The 16,299-nt window shown below is 47.5% G+C and overlaps 2 protein-coding genes across 4 annotated transcripts; both read right to left on the bottom strand.

The window, feature by feature from the left end:
• Positions 1-4: 4 nt before the first annotated feature.
• POLG2 (DNA polymerase gamma 2, accessory subunit) lies at positions 5-5,651 on the bottom strand. 2 transcript variants are annotated; one of them, XM_066332352.1, is made up of 8 exons: positions 5,113-5,651; positions 4,584-4,731; positions 4,340-4,445; positions 3,782-3,955; positions 2,664-2,804; positions 1,784-1,864; positions 1,102-1,202; positions 5-204 (listed from the first exon to the last, which is right to left on the bottom strand). In XM_066332352.1, exons 1-8 carry the CDS (start codon positions 5,621-5,623, stop codon positions 39-41), a joined length of 1,428 nt encoding a protein of 475 aa, XP_066188449.1. In that variant the 5' UTR covers positions 5,624-5,651; the 3' UTR covers positions 5-38. The 2 variants fall into 2 exon arrangements, with proteins under 2 accessions (XP_066188449.1, XP_066188450.1); XM_066332353.1 differs by lacking the exon at positions 1,784-1,864.
• Positions 5,652-7,875: 2,224 nt separating this feature from the next.
• Positions 7,876-15,262, bottom strand: DDX5 (DEAD-box helicase 5). 2 transcript variants are annotated; one of them, XM_066332351.1, is made up of 13 exons: positions 15,066-15,262; positions 13,493-13,658; positions 13,250-13,346; positions 13,029-13,162; positions 12,841-12,906; positions 12,272-12,413; positions 12,034-12,194; positions 11,723-11,895; positions 11,434-11,544; positions 11,199-11,260; positions 11,061-11,120; positions 9,590-9,814; positions 7,876-9,040 (listed from the first exon to the last, which is right to left on the bottom strand). In XM_066332351.1, exons 1-13 carry the CDS (start codon positions 15,071-15,073, stop codon positions 8,655-8,657), a joined length of 1,791 nt encoding a protein of 596 aa, XP_066188448.1. In that variant the 5' UTR covers positions 15,074-15,262; the 3' UTR covers positions 7,876-8,654. The 2 variants fall into 2 exon arrangements, with proteins under 2 accessions (XP_066188448.1, XP_066188447.1); XM_066332350.1 differs by having other exon boundaries at positions 15,042-15,261.
• Positions 15,263-16,299: the final 1,037 nt, after the last annotated feature.

Genomic DNA, 16,299 nt, shown 5'->3' with positions numbered 1-16,299 from the left:
GGTGTCTAAGAAAATCCTTTTATTCGATCAGTTTAAGTTCACACATTTTTGGCTGATGTAACATACTTAGTTAAAAAGTCCTTCAGCCTGGAAATGTGCATCATTTCCTTTATGGTGGTGTCTCTGCTTCTCAGCTGGACCACTCCATTCTCTAGAGTGCCATCACTTATCAAGACCATGAAGGGAATACTCATCTCATCGTACCTGCAGAGAGAAGAACCCAAAGAACTCACCTGTTACTGCTTTTCGTGCGTGGAAAAAACCAGATAACTTACCTACAAATGACCATAAACTGTAAATATTTAGTTCTGCTGTATTGCACCAAGTCCAGTGTGACACCTCCAGTTTTCTTGTTGGCATTCCTTGCTTTCTGATTACATTTCTTTAAATGACTTCGCTACTTTAGTATGTGAAAAAAATCTTATTTAGTAACCGATTAAAAAGAGTATTTTTGTACAAGCAGAATTTATCTTCCTGACTTTTGTTTTACTGCTGACATGAATAGTTGCGTTTCTTTTCTCTCAGGAAAAAAAAAATCCCTCATCAAGATGCTTTGACATGAAGAGCCATGTGCCCCACCTTCACTCCTGGCCAACAAATCACACATGAAGGCCCCAAATGGAATAGCTGTTTTTATATGCACAATCAGTTCCACCACAGCACTAATGGCACTGGTGCCAGGCTCAGAAGAACTGTCAAGTTCAAGGCTAGACACACTGGGCTGTTTGAAATAGTGCTTAAGAATGAAACACAGAACCATACCAGATGCAAAAATGAGGGTGAGGGTGGGAAACAGTTCTACAAGTTTATAACTCACCTGAAGAAATTTTTTTTTCCTATGTAAGAGTTTTTAAAAGATATTTCACAGTTTCAGGGAAATAACAGTAACATGTGAAAGGCTTCTACTTCACTAATTTTAAAAATTACCTAATATATGCTTTTTACAATAAAAGTACTTGAATCCTAGCCCATAGTTCAGGATCCACACTTTCAGTCAGTTACTGCATTCAATGACTTCCCACTGAAAAAAGCTATGTTTACAGCAGTCCACAAGTCATCTTTGACCTTCAGTTTAATTCACAAAAGACTGTTTCTCCTTACTTTGTATAAAGATGTTCCTGAGACATGTGCACAGTTTCCAGATAACCTGGCCATGCTGAAATTCCATTTTCTGTCAGTTCATTAAACAATCCTTGACAAACCTGTGTTCATTTAAAAACGAAAGTTAAAAGACAGACTTTGAGGATTTGAGACTCTCAACAAAGAAACCATTAAAACTCTAAACATGTGTGGTATTAACATTCCTAGCTGTTGTTAATTTGCTGGCTGAAATAATCTGAAATCAGAAAGCAGCCTGGCAGTTCTGTCTCCACTTTGTTTAAAAACATGCCAGTGTAAATTTCCCCCTTTCCACGGGGACTTCAGGACTGACTTAAATGAAAACTTTTTAAAAATCCTTCTGAACATGCGACTCATTCATTAAAATCATTCTGGAAGATTAAGAAGCTGAGAGGGTTGGTGTCATTTTCTTTAATTTTGCACGGGATAATCATCAGCTCTGTTGGACCAAAAGCAGTTGTGTCCACACAAAGAGCTGCCTGCAGTGAGTTCTTTTGGTTGTGACCCACAAGCTGCAGAGCAGGAGCACCATGAACTCTGCACAACAGGAATCTCCAGGACTCAAAGCAGGAGCATGATTTTCCTCAACAGAAACAGTGTCTGAATTGCAACAGATTACATGGAGAGTCAGTGCTCAAAATGAAAATATTACCTTACAACATACCTGCCTCAGCTCTGTTGTTGGACCTTTTCCTACATCCAAGGCCACTTTAATGGGTGCTAAGCAAGGATGAAGCTTAAGTACCTAATAAATTTACAAAAACCAACAGATGACTACATGTATTTATCATGCAGTTCTAAACAGAACTAGGAAATAGCAATTTAAAAATTAAATAAAGGTTCTAACCATACAAAAATTTTATCACAGCACAAAATCTTGAATTAGAAGCAAGCTGTATTTTATGCAAGGAGCACACAGCTCAGCTACATCCACGTGGCAAATTACTCTGTTTTGGCTGAGCTCCAGAAAAGAGATGAAGATTTGTTAGCAGAGCTCCATCACCTTGAATGGAGCCAGAGTGATGAAAGACAGCCCAAGAGGCAGTTCCCATCCAGCCTTCTGCCTGTTCTTAGAGCTTAAACAGCTGCCTGGGTAACAGGCACTGACAGCCAGCACTCAAACTCCAGAGAACAGGGTAAAAGTGGGGAGAAGTCCTTGGGGAAATGCCCCAATGCCATCTGTGACCCACTTTTCCTACTCTTCTCAGCTGCTGGAAATGAAAAATTGCTCTTTCCCCAAAACTGCAGCTACATTCCAATTTCTCTTAAGTCCACCACTTGCACGGCAAGAGCCTACCCACTCATCAGAGAAGGGTAAAATAGGAAAGGGGATCTCAGAATGAGAAAAATTGCTTATGTGGGTGACAGGGATCACAGGGGCTGTGCCATGGGGCCAGCCTGGTGCTGCCAGTGAGAGGGGTCAGTCTGCACCCACTGGGAAGGGATCAGGATGGACTTGTGGAAAAGGAGACACTGTCATGCCTGAATTTACATCATCTGGGGGGAGCTGTACATATTTTCTCTCATTTTCTACACCAAGTTACCTTTCTCTGTGAATTTTTCTTTGCTGTTAATGGATTCTCAACTAGCTGTAGAGAATCAAAGAGATATGCTAATACTCCTCTGTCCAGATTCCCACTCACAGACAGAACATGAGGGATGACATTCTTCCTTCCATCTCGGCCCTGAAGAGAAAAAACCCACATAGGAATACCTCAAATATTGTCCCCAAAAGCTTTTTGCATGCTTTAAATGTACAATGAAACACTGAGCACTCTTATTACAATTAAATGCAGACACTTTTAAAACATTACCAGCAATCTCAGCACTGTATCTGTAACCATGTCAGACTAACAATGGGGAAAGCAGGTCAGGGCAGGATGGGATTAGTTTCTTGCTCTGCCACTTTGACCATAAATTTAAATCTCTGGCAAATACACCTGAAACTATGCATTTTCTTTTGGAGGTTTGTAGGTTAGTTCCAAGTGACCATGAGTCCCCACATTCTGAGAAATCCCTATGTAACCCAGTTTTGTAGAAACAAACTGCAAAAGCAGGAAAGACAGGACTGTCATGAGAAGGTTACAATTTACTGGTAAAATACAAAGTTACTCTGGTTTTATCTGCTTAACCTAACTCCAAACATTGCCATTTATTAGAGGCTCGTCCCTCTTCAATATTCACATTCATATTCAGTGGAGAGGTTTCCCTCTGGTCCATCCCCACTTTTTCTATAAAGACATTTTTATAACCTATTGAGCTACAAAAACTTAAAACATAGGTGAAAGTGAACAAGCTACAGCAAGGAAAAAAACCCCTCACATTCACAGGCTCTTTCTGATGCAAACTGAACAGTGCAAAACACATTGAGTTTTGTGTTTACTCACAGATACAGGTAAAGGCCATGCCACTGACAACAGCTGTTGTCAATGGGGCTCATTTCTAATTTTGAAGAATTCCTTGCGAAAAGAAAATACCAAACATTATTTTTTCAGCTTTTGAAAATGACTCTGGTCTGGTCTGGTCTGACTGAAGAACTGTACTTTTGCAGCAAATGAATAAAAAGCCAGTCATATGCTAAGCAACTGGATCAGCCAAGAAACCATTTCTCTCACACATTACCATCTTTATCAGGAAAGATGTTTAATACAGTCCAGCTTACAAGTAATTTTAACCTCTCTCCTGGATACAGCTGTAACAGTTCAGTATCACCAAGGTTCTTCAATGTTTCTATTGTTTCTGTCCCCCAAGGAAAACGGTAATGCAACTTAAATCCTCTTCTGCCTTCTTCATCCAGGAAATCACTGCTGCTGAAGTTAGATGGGCCTACAGCAAACTGAAAAAAAGAGGTGTAAGAGGTGATCACTACTGTGAATCTCAGAGTAACTACAAAAAACAAGTCTGCAATGCAAACTGAAGCCTGTGATTTCAGCAAAAGGTTTTTATAAGGTAAAGCCCAAATCTCTTGGTTGTTTTATGGCATTTTCATCTCACTTTGCTGACAAACACAAAACATTTGGCCTTTTGCAAGTCATGTTATAAACTACTTATCAGGTCTGTCATCAGCTTCAGTAGCTTCTCAGTTTCCATAAGAAATACACTTATTTCAGGGCCTAGAATAGGCCAGCAGTGTAAGGCCATAAAACCAACCAGGGTGAGCATTTCCCCCCTGAGACACCAGGGAGCAGGCCCAGATTCCTCATGGATGTGCTGCTGTTACCTTTCTCCACCACTGGAGCCTCTGGCGTAGCCAGTAATCAAGCCACTGTCCTGCAGTTCTGGGAGAACTAAACCATGCGAGCAAAGACGTGGTCCTCTCGCCTATTCTTTAAACAACAGCAAGGGCAGCAAGTTAACACCTTGGGAAATAACAGGGGAAAAGCATGAAACTGCATTCAAAAATAATCCCGAAGTTAAACAGTTGGTTTAGGTAGGATAAGGGGTTAACTCCTCTACTACTCTACCTTGTAAGGTTTTTGTTGTGCTGTTCATTTTCTGGAGCAGAACGTTCACTTTCTGGAACAGAATGAAAGCACACTCCAATTTGAGCAAAGCCACAGGGCAGTCTTCTGTTCACCAGCTCTAAGCAGCTGACATACTGCGCCAGAACACCTACAGGAGACAAAGCCCTGATTTTAGTGGCCACGGGAAAGCTCTTGGTGTTTTAACCCCACCAAGAATAAATGAAGCAGATACTATACACGTGTTGTTTGTACATGCAATACCACTATCTTTGCTAGCGCTGATGCTTTGCAGACACGGCCTCAGCAGGTTGGTTCCTCTGGGCAGGTTTGATTTTATTGTGCTTTTCCCTAAACTACAGGGAGCGCATCCGCTGCCCACCTTGTGCCGGTCAGTGCCTTGAAAAGCACACAAACCCATAACCTACAGAAAGAACGTGCCCGGCGCAGCAACGCAGAGGGGAAAATCCCTTAAACGCAGCCGCTTGGCTCACACTCGGGTGCAGGGTGTGCGGAGGCGCCCGGGACCTACCGGGCAGGAGGCTCTCCCGCAGCACTCCCGCGGCCCCCAGCACCTCCTCCAGGGCCGGACCGCCGGGCTTCTGCCCGCAGCCCTGGAAGGCTCCGCGCAGCGTCTCCGGGTGCAGCAGCCGCAGCCCCCGAGCGTCCCGCGGAGCGCCGGCCGGGCCGTGGAGCGGGGCGTCCACGGGGAACACCTGCTCCCGCACGGGCAGCGCCGAGTCCCACCACTGCGCCGCCAGGTTAGCGCGCAGCGCCGCGCCCAGCGGCCCGAAGCCGGGGTGGCGGCCGCTCAGGTAGGCGCTCCAGGACAGCGGCCCCGCGCCGCCCCGCAGGAAGCACCGCCGCCGGCACACCTCCAGCAGCTCCGCCCCGCCCGCTGCCTCGGCATCACCGCCGCCCTCAGAGTACGGCCGCGCCGGGCACCCGGCCGGCTGTGGCCGCTCCGGGACTCGCCGCCGCCGGGGCTGGCGCAGCGCGGCGCGGCCGCACCACAGGCAGCCTTGGCGGGAGCCCGGCGCCATCTTGCCTCTCCCTCACGGAGCGGCCGGGGGGGGGGGGGCTCGGGGGGGGCTCGGGGCAGCCATTGCGCGTGCGCAGTGTACCTCCGCGGGAAGCGCCGGGGGGGACATGGCGGCCGCGCATGCGCAGTGTACAGCCGCGGGAAGCGCCGGGGGAAACATGGCGGCCGCGCATGCGCAGTGTACCTCCGCGGGAAGCGCCGGGGAAAACATGGCGGCCGCGCATGCGCAATGTACCTCCGCGGGAAGCGGGGGGGCATGGCGGCCGCGCATGCGCAGTGTACCTCCGCGGGAAGCGCCGGTGGGACATGGCGGCCGCGCATGCGCAGTGTACCTCCACGGCCCCACCGGAGCGCGGGCCGAGGGGCAGGGATCCTCCGGGGTGAATCTTCTCACCTTTTCTAACCGTAATGATGCCGTTCAGGGACTTCTGCTAAAGGAATTGGCGTCTCGGAGCTGAATTTTCACGCCTTTTGCAAACATCACTAATTACGTCAGGTAACTTCCACAATGGAAGTTGCGTAATAAAAGAACTAGTTTCAAGCATTGGGGCAAGATACCGCCACACAAATAAACACACACTGGGGCACTGAGGAGGCGGAGGCTGTGAATTAGATAGGTGGGTTCGTGTACATTTTACTGTAAAAAAACCAAATTTTTTACCCCTTGGTGTGCTTGATACGTGGCATCAGAATAAAGAACGTTTCTCTTGTAAACTGAAATCTCGGCAGCAAGGCCGCACGAGCCAGGGGCCCCATCGGGCCCGGCCCTGTGGGGCAGTGACGCCCGGAGCTCGACTGGAGGGGGCCAGACCGTAGGCTGGCTGTGAGCGGAGCACGGGGCCATTCCCGGGGAGAAGCCCCGCCGGCTGGAGCCCCCGGGGGCAGCACGGAAAGGCGGAGGCCGGAGCCGCCGCCGGGAGCGCGGGCCAGGCCCCGCTGGGCTCTGGGCTGGCGCCGCCACAGGCCGAACGCAGTGGAAATTTCCATCGCCGCCGCAGGCGGGGCTGAGGCTGGAGCAGGATAAAGGCTCGGCCGGGCTAATCCCTTCTGGAGCAGCCCCTTCCCCTCACTGGGGCACTGGGTCAGCGGCGGCAGCCGCCACTCCCCCCGCACAGGCACTGCACAAGCACAATTAACTTTTCTGCCGCGGCAATGGCAAAGCTGCTCGTTTTCATTATGTGCAAATGTTGTATTTTCGCTCTCAGGGAACACTGCCCCACGCACAGGGTCGTTTGGAAAGAGTGTAAAATACACACAGGAAATATCTTCCCACGATTTTTGCATCGTTAAGACTCTTAGCTCTCACTTTTAATCCACGAGCTATGAACGCACTATTTTTTAATACTAAAAAAAAAAAGACCCCACTTTACAAAACCAGCTTTTCAATGCATTTTGTTTCAGGGCACTGACCTGAAAACTTAGGCATTAAGTCATACTTCAGCGATAATAATCTACTTCCTTGTTTTTCACCCCCGGTGACACCGAGCACTGTTCCAAAACAAATAAATGACAAAGAACCCCACCCCTGCTCCGCCCCCCCCCCCCCCAAAAAAAAAAAAAAAAAAAAAAAAAAAAAAAAAAAAAAAAAAAAACCCAAAAAAACCAAAACACCCCCAATACAACCCAAACCCACAAAAATCCAAACCCAAAATACATTGCCACCTGCAGTTTTAGACTGCAGTGGGCTAGCTCCAAGCCTCCAGCTGGAGTTCTCAAACCACAAGTGAAAGATCACAAAATACTGTCGGTGAGAGAACTTCACAGAAAACAGGAAACGTTTAAGAGGCAGATAAAGCTGCATTGGAGAACATCACAAGCTGAGCCTCAGAGGGAAAGAGTAATCGAGCAAAAAGTGCAAAACAAGTTAACTCAGGGTCAAAATAACAGAAAAAGCATCTTGTAGATCAACCCTGAACAAATTAAGAGTTGCTGAACTTAAAACTAATCACTGTTACTGATAAAAGAGGAGGGAGGAACTTAAAGTTAGTATTAACTGGACTTTTAATACACTGTGCTCAAAACCATTAAGCACTTTAACCCCAGGAAGAAGTATTATTCCAGTTCTGCTCATCAAGGAAATGCTGTTGCTCCACTCAGCATAGGCAGTGCTTTGAGATTAGAGTCATTTGCACATATTCAAAATCGTTAAAAAAAAAAAACAAAACCAAACAACCAACCCCTGAGGCATCTACATGGATCAGCAGCCCACTTCCCTCCCACCACTTCCATAAAGAAATCACCGCTCAATACCAGTTTAAGTATAATTTGAAGTTTTAATACTAAGATCTTCCCGTTTCTCTGAAGCTCAGAAGCCTGCATGCTAACTCACAACGCCTGGCAGCTGTGGGTACACGACACTCAAGCCTGCTCTGCACATATGCTCGTGTGAAGGCGACGGTTTAGGTGCTGCAGAAGCTTCCTACGCTCGTAGCAGCTCATTAGCAACACCACTACAGAGTTTTGATCTTTTCCAAGAACTGGCCCTACGCTAGTGAGACAAGGAAGAACACTGTTTCCGATACTTTCTTAGAAGCCAGCTTTAATTTTCTTCCCCGTTGAAGCAGAGCCTGCCATGCTAAGCAATCTAGCCCAATCAAGGCAAGGCTGGTATTTGTATAAGCTTAAATGTTTAATCAGACACAGTTGAGAAACCTTTCTAGAATTTTATATAAAAACGTTTGACATTTTGTTAATGTAAAGTTGTGCACATGTTGAGAAAATTGTCATCTGAAAGAAAAATCGGTCTTCAAATATCTTTATTGGAAGGCCATGCACTGCCTTCTGTTACTGTATTTCAAATCACTGTACATTTAACTTTGAAAACACTGTCTGCATTTTCTAGTACAAAAAACTAAAAATTGTTTCAGGAATGTAGAGAAATATTCAACTTAAATAGCGAAAAAAGTGCACCATAATTACTGCTGCACTGCAGTCATTTCTGCAATTTCCCATTTCTTAAATAACTATCCTGTTTCGATAACACACAATATAAAGAGCAATTATGAAAAACCGAGACATTTAAATACACTAAGTTATTGAGAGTAACTGGTGGGCATGGGGTAACCTATCATAGGAGCAGCACCAGTGGCAGGGTAGGCGTACTGCTGCTGGTTCATGCCGTTGTGCATGTTGGCAATGTTACTGCCGTACTGCTGCTCGTAGCCGTTCTGGTACGCTCCTGCCGGGTTACCGCCGGCCCTGAAGCCGGCCTGCATGCCTGCAGCTGCAAAGCCATTCCCAAAGGGAGTGCCATTGCTGAAACTCTGGGCGCTGTACGCCCCGTTCTGGGTCTTGGCGCCGAAGTCTCTCTTGCCTAGCGCGCCATAGGTTCTCTCAAAGTTCTCCCTCTCTCTAAAACTACTAAATCCACCCCTTTTGCCCGCAGAGTATCTGTCACGTCGGTCACCTCGGGAACGACCTAGTGGGAGAGACAAGACAGTTATGTGTATTATAAAGGCTCTTCAGCTAAGCACCGATTATTTTCTGTCCCAGCAATTGAAACCTACTACAAAAGCTTTCCAGGTGCTCGCTGGACTCGCTAGATAAAGCTGTCTTACTTCCGAGGAGTCACACATTCTCCTCTGTAACACAAACTTGTGGCATCAAGGCAAGAAGTGACTTTTACCTTGCCAGCAGGACACTTGGGTCCATCTCTTTCCAAGCCATATATAGGATACAAAGCCACAAAACTGAGTCCACGAGTGTTTCACTTCAGGGCAAATAAGGAAGTGCCTCTCTGGCCTGCCCTGGCCATAGGTGCACCACAGCATAGGCTGGGAGCATTTGTGTGCTGTTTTTTAGCTTTTGTACTGATCAAAAGCTTCTGTACTGACCTTCTGAGGCCACAGTAACTGGTAACTAAACCACCTTCCACACCGATTTTTGAAGAGAGGCTGGAGGTGGAATCTGAAGTTTCCATTTTGTTCTGAGAGGAAAGCTATGCACCGAGATCAAGAAGAGCCCTTACCTGAACCTCTGTCTTCAACCAGCTGAAGCAATTTGGGATTGATGGCTTGATTAGCCTCCCGAAGCACAGAGATGAGGTCATTTACTTGCTTAATATTGTTAGGAGTAAAGAATGTGTATGCTGTGCCTGTTTTGGTACTGCGGGCAGTTCGTCCAATTCGGTGGATATAGTCCTCTGAGGAGTTAGGGTAGTCATAATTGATGACAAATTTCACATCTTCCACATCTGTAAAGTGTTGCAGTGTGGCAAAAAGCGAGGTACGAAGTTTTGCACACCACAACAGCCAAATCGAAGATAAACATTAGACAAGAGTATTTTAAAGGGAATAATGGCTGCAAAGAACAGTGTTAGAATCATCCATTTCTGCAAGAGTATTGTGGAAGAGAAAAAGTTACGCACACTCCGTCTGATCCCGTTCTCATCACCCACCCTGTGATCCAAAACCTTACCATAAGGAGTGTGCATTTGCTTGTCATTCCCAACTCAAGTGTCCCCTTTACAAATCATCAAGTGACATCTGAAAGCTTCTTGCAGTAGGGCCACTAAAGCTCACAGCAGCCTCTTCATGTGCTCATTTGAGGACCTTAGAGTAAAAACATACAAGGTCCTTCACATACACACTCATTAGAAGCTCAAAAAAAAATGGGGCCACACTGCTCGTCTTGCCAAGACCTTTGAACCGCAGCTGCAAGAAAAACATACCTGTCCCCCCAAAGTCACCAAGTTGTTTTTATGCACTGTGTCTCGTCTAGGCAAGCGCTTCCAAGAAGCCAGGGTTCACTTGAGAATGGGTCTGGCAGGTCTCGACATGACGACTATGTATAGGTGGAGGAACTTCGACTTTCAAAGGCATTGAAAAGCCATTGCTTTCCTGCCCCACTTGTTAAGTGAGAGGTGGGCTTTTATTCTCAGATTTCATGTGCCAGTACTCACCAATTTGTACAAGGCTTAGTACATTTTAAAGCTGCTCTCTCCATTTCATGGTTGAAAAAAATTTCTTTGAACATTGAAGTTTAAAATTACGTTCTTCAACATTTCAAAAAAAACTCACTGAAATTCAAAGACCCACAGATCACAGCAGACAGTATGCACAAAACTAACAGTACTGCACCATGGCAAATCATGCAAAGCATGGAGAGAAGAGAAATACCAGGGCAAAGTGAACTGTGAATGAAACTTATTTCATGAGAGAACAGTTTATGGGGTAGTAGTTTAAAGGATGATCTTTGCCTTTTGAAGATTACTGGCACACATTGCTCTCAGCTTTCACCTCTCTATTTGACTGGAAGCAGCCAGCCGATCATTTCCACTAGTCCTCCATCCCCCTCGAGTCCTCCGATTGTCATGCCTAGGCCTTGCCACAAAGACTGCACCTTTATGTGAAGAAAACTTAGAAAAATGCAGAGGTTAAAGAAAGCAATAGACTTTCTTTAAAAGCTTTGGGCAACTGGCATTTACGAGTTTTACTAACCTAGACCTCTGGATGCAACATCTGTAGCAATCAGGATTGGTGCTTTTCCATGTTTGAATTCTGTAACACAAGAAGTCAATCAATTTTTTCCTGAAGTAGCACGTGTCAGATACTTACAGAAATTGCTGGAACACTTACCATTTAGAACCCAGTCCCGCTCCTGCTGACTTTTATCACCGTGAATACCCATTGCTGGCCACCTGGAAACACAGAACTCAATTGACCCAAAACCATTCCCTTAGTGGTTTTACCAGTCAAAGACTGGGCTACTGGCAAATTCCAGTCTAAGCACTGCAACTGACAGCTGCTGTCACACTCTGACAGTTTTGATTCTTAACTGTAAGTAAGAAGTGAGGTCCCAGCTACTACTCACCCATCTCTCCTCATTTTTCTGGTGAGATCATCACAACGCCTCTTGGTTTCCACAAAAACAATTGTTTTGTTTTCCTTCTCGCTCATGATTTCTTCCATCAAACGAATAAGCCTGTTATTAAGAGATTGTGGTTAGAGCTTAGGCTGCTTCCTACTGTACAAGTTTAAACTGATTTATTGCCATTGTCTCAGACTGATGTCAAAAATTCATCAAAATAACATTCACTTCACAGTTCATGAAGTAAAATTGACAGCAAACACAGAATGTTTTGCCCCCAAGGACTACTTACTTGTCATCTTTCTCTACATCATGACACACATCCACAATCTGAAGAATGTTGTGGTTTGCACTCAGTTCCAGTGCACCAATGTTGATGTGCACATATTCTTTCAGGAAATCTTCAGCCAGCTGCCTCACTTCCTTAGGCCATGTGGCACTCCACATCAGAGTCTGTCTGTCAGGCTGGAGAGGATCAAATCAATGAAAGATCAATATAGGGTTAAGTTAAATGCCCAACCAAAATGACCCAGGCTTTCACTGGGTAAGTGGCAGTAGTTTATACCTGCTACAGTGATAAATGCATGAACCATTTATACTCACTCTGATCTGATCCACAATTTTTCTGATCTGAGGTTCAAATCCCATATCAAGCATCCTGTCAGCCTCATCAAGGACCAGGTAAGTACATCTCCTGAGATTGGTCTTTCCAGCCTCTAAGAAGTCTATGAGTCTTCCAGGTGTTGCAATGCAGATTTCCACACCTAGAAGCAAGCAGTCTCATCAGCTGAAGCAGTTTCCAGATTGCCTCAGACAGAGCTGCACCGAGGCTGAGCCATACCTCTCTCCAGGTCACGGATCTGTGGTCCCTTTGGAGCACCTCCGTAGATGCACGTGGACTTCAAACGACACGCTCTGCTGTATTCAGCAGCTACCTGCTGCACTTGCTGGGCCAGCTCACGGGTTGGTGCCAACACAAGACACTAGAAACAGAATGCCCAGCTTTTAGTTCAGTACCCATTGGAAGATCACAGTCTGACACTAATTTTAAGTGTGAAGTTCAGTGCCAGATGGACTGAAGTAGATTTAAGTAACCAAATCTGCAAACCAAGTTACCTGGCCAACTACCACCAAACACTGTGAAAGACACCTGGAAGTCACTAGCTTCCAGGTGATAGCAACTTTCAAAATACAACCCAAATTCGAACAACTATCCTTGCTCTATACTATTTTCAGGACAATCCAATCAGAGCTTCTAGAATCTGCTTGGGAAACTATCCCAGCAGGGAACCAACTTATATAAAGAAACAGAATGCAGTTATGTGCTTTTATAAGTATGGCCAACTGTGACTGTAAAATACAGTCTCATTCCCAAGAAATTAAAATCCTCTCTCATGTAAGAATACTCACAATAGGTCCATCTCCTCGCTCCAGGAATGGCTGATGATTTATATGCACAATGGCAGGCAGTAAGTACTGTTTGGAATAAAGAAAAACCTCATTACAATCTCTTTCCAGAAGCATTCACCTTGCAGTAGGCTAGGCCATCCTGTCACTGCTGAAACCCAGCAGCACTCCAGGCTAAAACCAAAACTTACAGAGAGTGTTTTCCCTGATCCAGTCTGTGCCACTCCAACCATATCCAATCCACTCAATGCAACAGGCCAACCTTGTGCCTGAATAGCAGTTGGTTCAGTGAAGTTCTGCCTCTGAATTACTTCCATGACATTTGCTTGAAGAGAAAATTTAAACACATGGATTCAGATGTTGCCCTAACCCAGCAACCCAAAGAACAACCAATAAGCTGGTGTTCACTTACCAGGGAAGTTTGCTTCATAAAAGTTGATAATTGGTTTTGGACAGTTATGGCCCCTAACTGTGACCTCTTTGCTCGCTCTGTACTGCTCAACTTCTTGCTGCAAAACAAAACAGCCCTTATTGGAAATAAGCTCTGATACTAAGTTATATTTGAAGTTACCTCATCTGTGCCTGCTGGGCCCCATGACCCTCAGCGTGTTTGCACTTTCTGTTTACTTTTGCTCGAGCCAGATCAGGTACATACCGCAGTACGTCTGACTACATCCGGATGTTCCTGGTAAAAGTTCTTCTCAAATTTAGGCAGCTCATCCAAGTTCCATTTCTTTTTTGTAAGTTTCTCCCCAGGGTTTCCAAATTTCTTCCCAGAGAGAGGTCCACCTCTACTTCCTCCAAAACGAGGGGCTCCAAACCTAGGGAGAAAGAACTTAACATAGAACTCAAGAGAAACATTCTGGTCCTCTTCCTGAAAAACTTTACCACTATCTCTGCAGTCCACCCACAACGGTGGACTTTACAATTCAGATGTATAAATTCTACCTACGGGAGTTTCAGGACACTAGAGCTTTGTTAAAGCCCATACTTTAAGCTGCAGATGCCACAATCTGCCTGGATACAGTTCTTATTCACAAGCTCAGATAATGTGTCTTTCCCACGTCCATACAACGCAATAGAACAGCAAGCTACAACAAGCAAAGTAAGGCATTAAAACCTTGGCACTACCCCGCGATCAAAATGGTTCCCCGTTCCAGTGACACTCCTACCGCTGAAGGCAGGCAAAGGGTAGTTATGAAACCTTGGGTTAACGTTCCTGTAAACTGGTGGGTTTTTTTATGTCCCAATAGACAGACTTCTTTTAACAACGCTATTTTATGTCCCTGTGCGCTTTATTAACATTTCAGGTCCGGGCCCTCCGTTCGGAGAAGGCTGATTTGGAAAGCGCCGGGGCACAGCCCGGAGCCATGCGCTGGATCCCAGCACGGGGCTCCCTCCCCCGCTCCCATCGCTTCCCAATTTTGGCCGGACGGGCGCCGGGAACGAGCCTTCACAGCACAGCGCTCCGCCAGCGGCCGCTGCTTCCTGCCAGCGCTGTTTCCTTTGTCTCTCATTTCTGTCTACGCCACATTTTCCAGCCGCTGCCATTTTAGAGCCGGCGCTGGGCGGGGGGAGGAGGAACAAAGGCAGCAGCGCAGCCGGCATTTTGATTCCCCTCAGCCACCACATGGCGGGGCCGGCCATTAACATCCGCTTACACAACACAAAGCGGAGCCGGCCGGCTGCTGCCGGCCCCAGCCCGAGCCCGGGCAGGGGGAAGGGAGGGCCGGGAACCGCCCTGCCGAGCGCTCCCCGAGCCTTGGGCACCGCCAACCCACTGACCCACAAACCTCCGCACCGCCCGCCGCCCTCAGCGGGGGAACCGGCCTCCACAGGGAATAGCCGGGCTACGCGGCCGTCCCCAGGGGGGTAGGGGCGAATATTTAAAAAAAAAAAAAAAAAAAAAATTAAAAAAAAAAAATTAAAATCTCCCCGCGCTATTCTCAGCGGTCGCACACCCGTGGGAGGGGTGCTCCGAGGCGAAGGAACCGATTCAGGCGCCCACAATCGGTGGCCTAAAAAAGCCCACTACCCTCCGCCTGGCCGTCCCTCGCGGCGGGAGCGCTGAGGGAAGGGCTCAAGGCCCAACCCCCGCCCCGCCGCCATCTTAAACGTCTGAAAAACAACCCCGAGAGTCCCACGGACAGGCTCAGAGTCCGGACGCTGGCGGCGGATGGCGCCGGCCGTGCCCCCGGACTCACCCTCTATCCCTGTCGCTGGAATACCCGGGCATGGCGATGGTGGCGGTGGGCGAGGCGATTCCGGTCACTTAACACGGGTGGCGAAGGGCTCCACGCGTTCCGGCGCCGCTGACGGGGGCCGCTCACTGTGGGCGCCCGGCCGCGCGGACGCCGGTTATATAGGGGGCACCGGGGGCTGCCGGGAGCCGCCGCGTGACGCACGCGCACGCCCCGCCCCGCCGTTATGTAAGCGGCCCGAAGCGCCGAGGCTCCGCCCCCTTCCGCGTGGGCGTGGCCGCGGCTCGGCCGGCTGAGCGGCTTTGCGCTGGCGGCCGGAAGTGCCCCCCCATCGGGGAACGCCCCCCGCCCTGGCCGCGCCTGCGCAGTGCCGCCGCGGCCGGAGCCTCGTTCTGGCTGAGGGCGGCCCGCCCTGAAGGGGACGGAAATGGCGATGGAGAATTCTCTCCTCCGGCCTCCATAAGGACGGGCTCTGGGCCGCCCGGCGCCTTCAGAACGCAGCCCAGCTCGTTATAATTTCGGTAGGGCAGGGCCGAACCCTGATGTCCGCAGTGCAGTCCCCCAGTTCTCACAGATCTGTTTGTGAAAATACTCTTGAAATAGCTTTACAGGAGCCCGGGCTTCTAACTAATAAAAATTTAACTAATAACTGATACTTCACGGTAGATTGGCCTCATAGCCACCTGTGACTTTCGCTCTCGGAAGGAGCCAAATGTGCGGATCCTGGAGAGCTGGACACAAAATAACATCAACCTTCCTTAGGCCAGATATTTAGTGCTGTTACCCATTGCCTTTTAAAAACGTTTATAAACACACATGTAAACACATATTTATAAGCGTAGCTGTAAAGTTAGCAGCGTTATCTCGCGGAATTCCACACCAGGGCCAGTAACCTGAGTCAAAGGTCACCTGAGGTGCAGCACCGGATAAAACCACTCAATACCCCGAGTGGGCACTGCTCTGCACCCACCCGGCTTTGCCAGGCCAGAGTCCAGCAACCTGAGCCTTTAAACACGCAAGAACTGAAGTTTAAAACACAGACACCCGCAGCCACCTGCTCCAGGCAGAAAGGGAAGAAATTCAAACAACATAAGGAAGGAGAAGTGCCGTAACAACACTTCCCATTTTTTATCCTCCCACCTTCTAGCAATCTGTGCTTTAAGGCTTTTCTAGGACAAAAATAACTGTATTTGATGGCCATTTCTTCGCATTTGGGTTCTATTTATGCCCTTAGCTTGTAAGACACCATGACAATGCGTTT

Source organism: Sylvia atricapilla, chromosome 18 (genome assembly GCF_009819655.1).
Source record: "Sylvia atricapilla isolate bSylAtr1 chromosome 18, bSylAtr1.pri, whole genome shotgun sequence".
In the NCBI taxonomy this organism is placed as follows: Eukaryota; Metazoa; Chordata; class Aves; order Passeriformes; family Sylviidae; genus Sylvia; species Sylvia atricapilla.
This window is presented reverse-complemented; position numbering and strand designations above follow the sequence as displayed.

Coding starts and splice junctions, on each gene's coding strand:
- POLG2 (XM_066332352.1), bottom strand. CDS start 5,623: ATGGCGCCGGGCTCCCGCCAAGGCTGCCTGTGGTGCGGCCGCGCCGCG. Junction 4,732..5,112: donor GCGGGAGAGCCTCCTGCCCG/GTAGGTCCCGGG, acceptor TGTCTCCTGTAG/GTGTTCTGGCGCAGTATGTC. Junction 205..1,101: donor CAGGAACATCTTTATACAAA/GTAAGGAGAAAC, acceptor TTCTCTCTGCAG/GTACGATGAGATGAGTATTC.
- DDX5 (XM_066332350.1), bottom strand. CDS start 15,073: ATGCCCGGGTATTCCAGCGACAGGGATAGAGG. Junction 11,896..12,033: donor AAATTGTGGATCAGATCAGA/GTGAGTATAAAT, acceptor GATCCTCTCCAG/CCTGACAGACAGACTCTGAT. Junction 9,041..9,589: donor GGTTGAAGACAGAGGTTCAG/GTAAGGGCTCTT, acceptor CTCTCCCACTAG/GTCGTTCCCGAGGTGACCGA.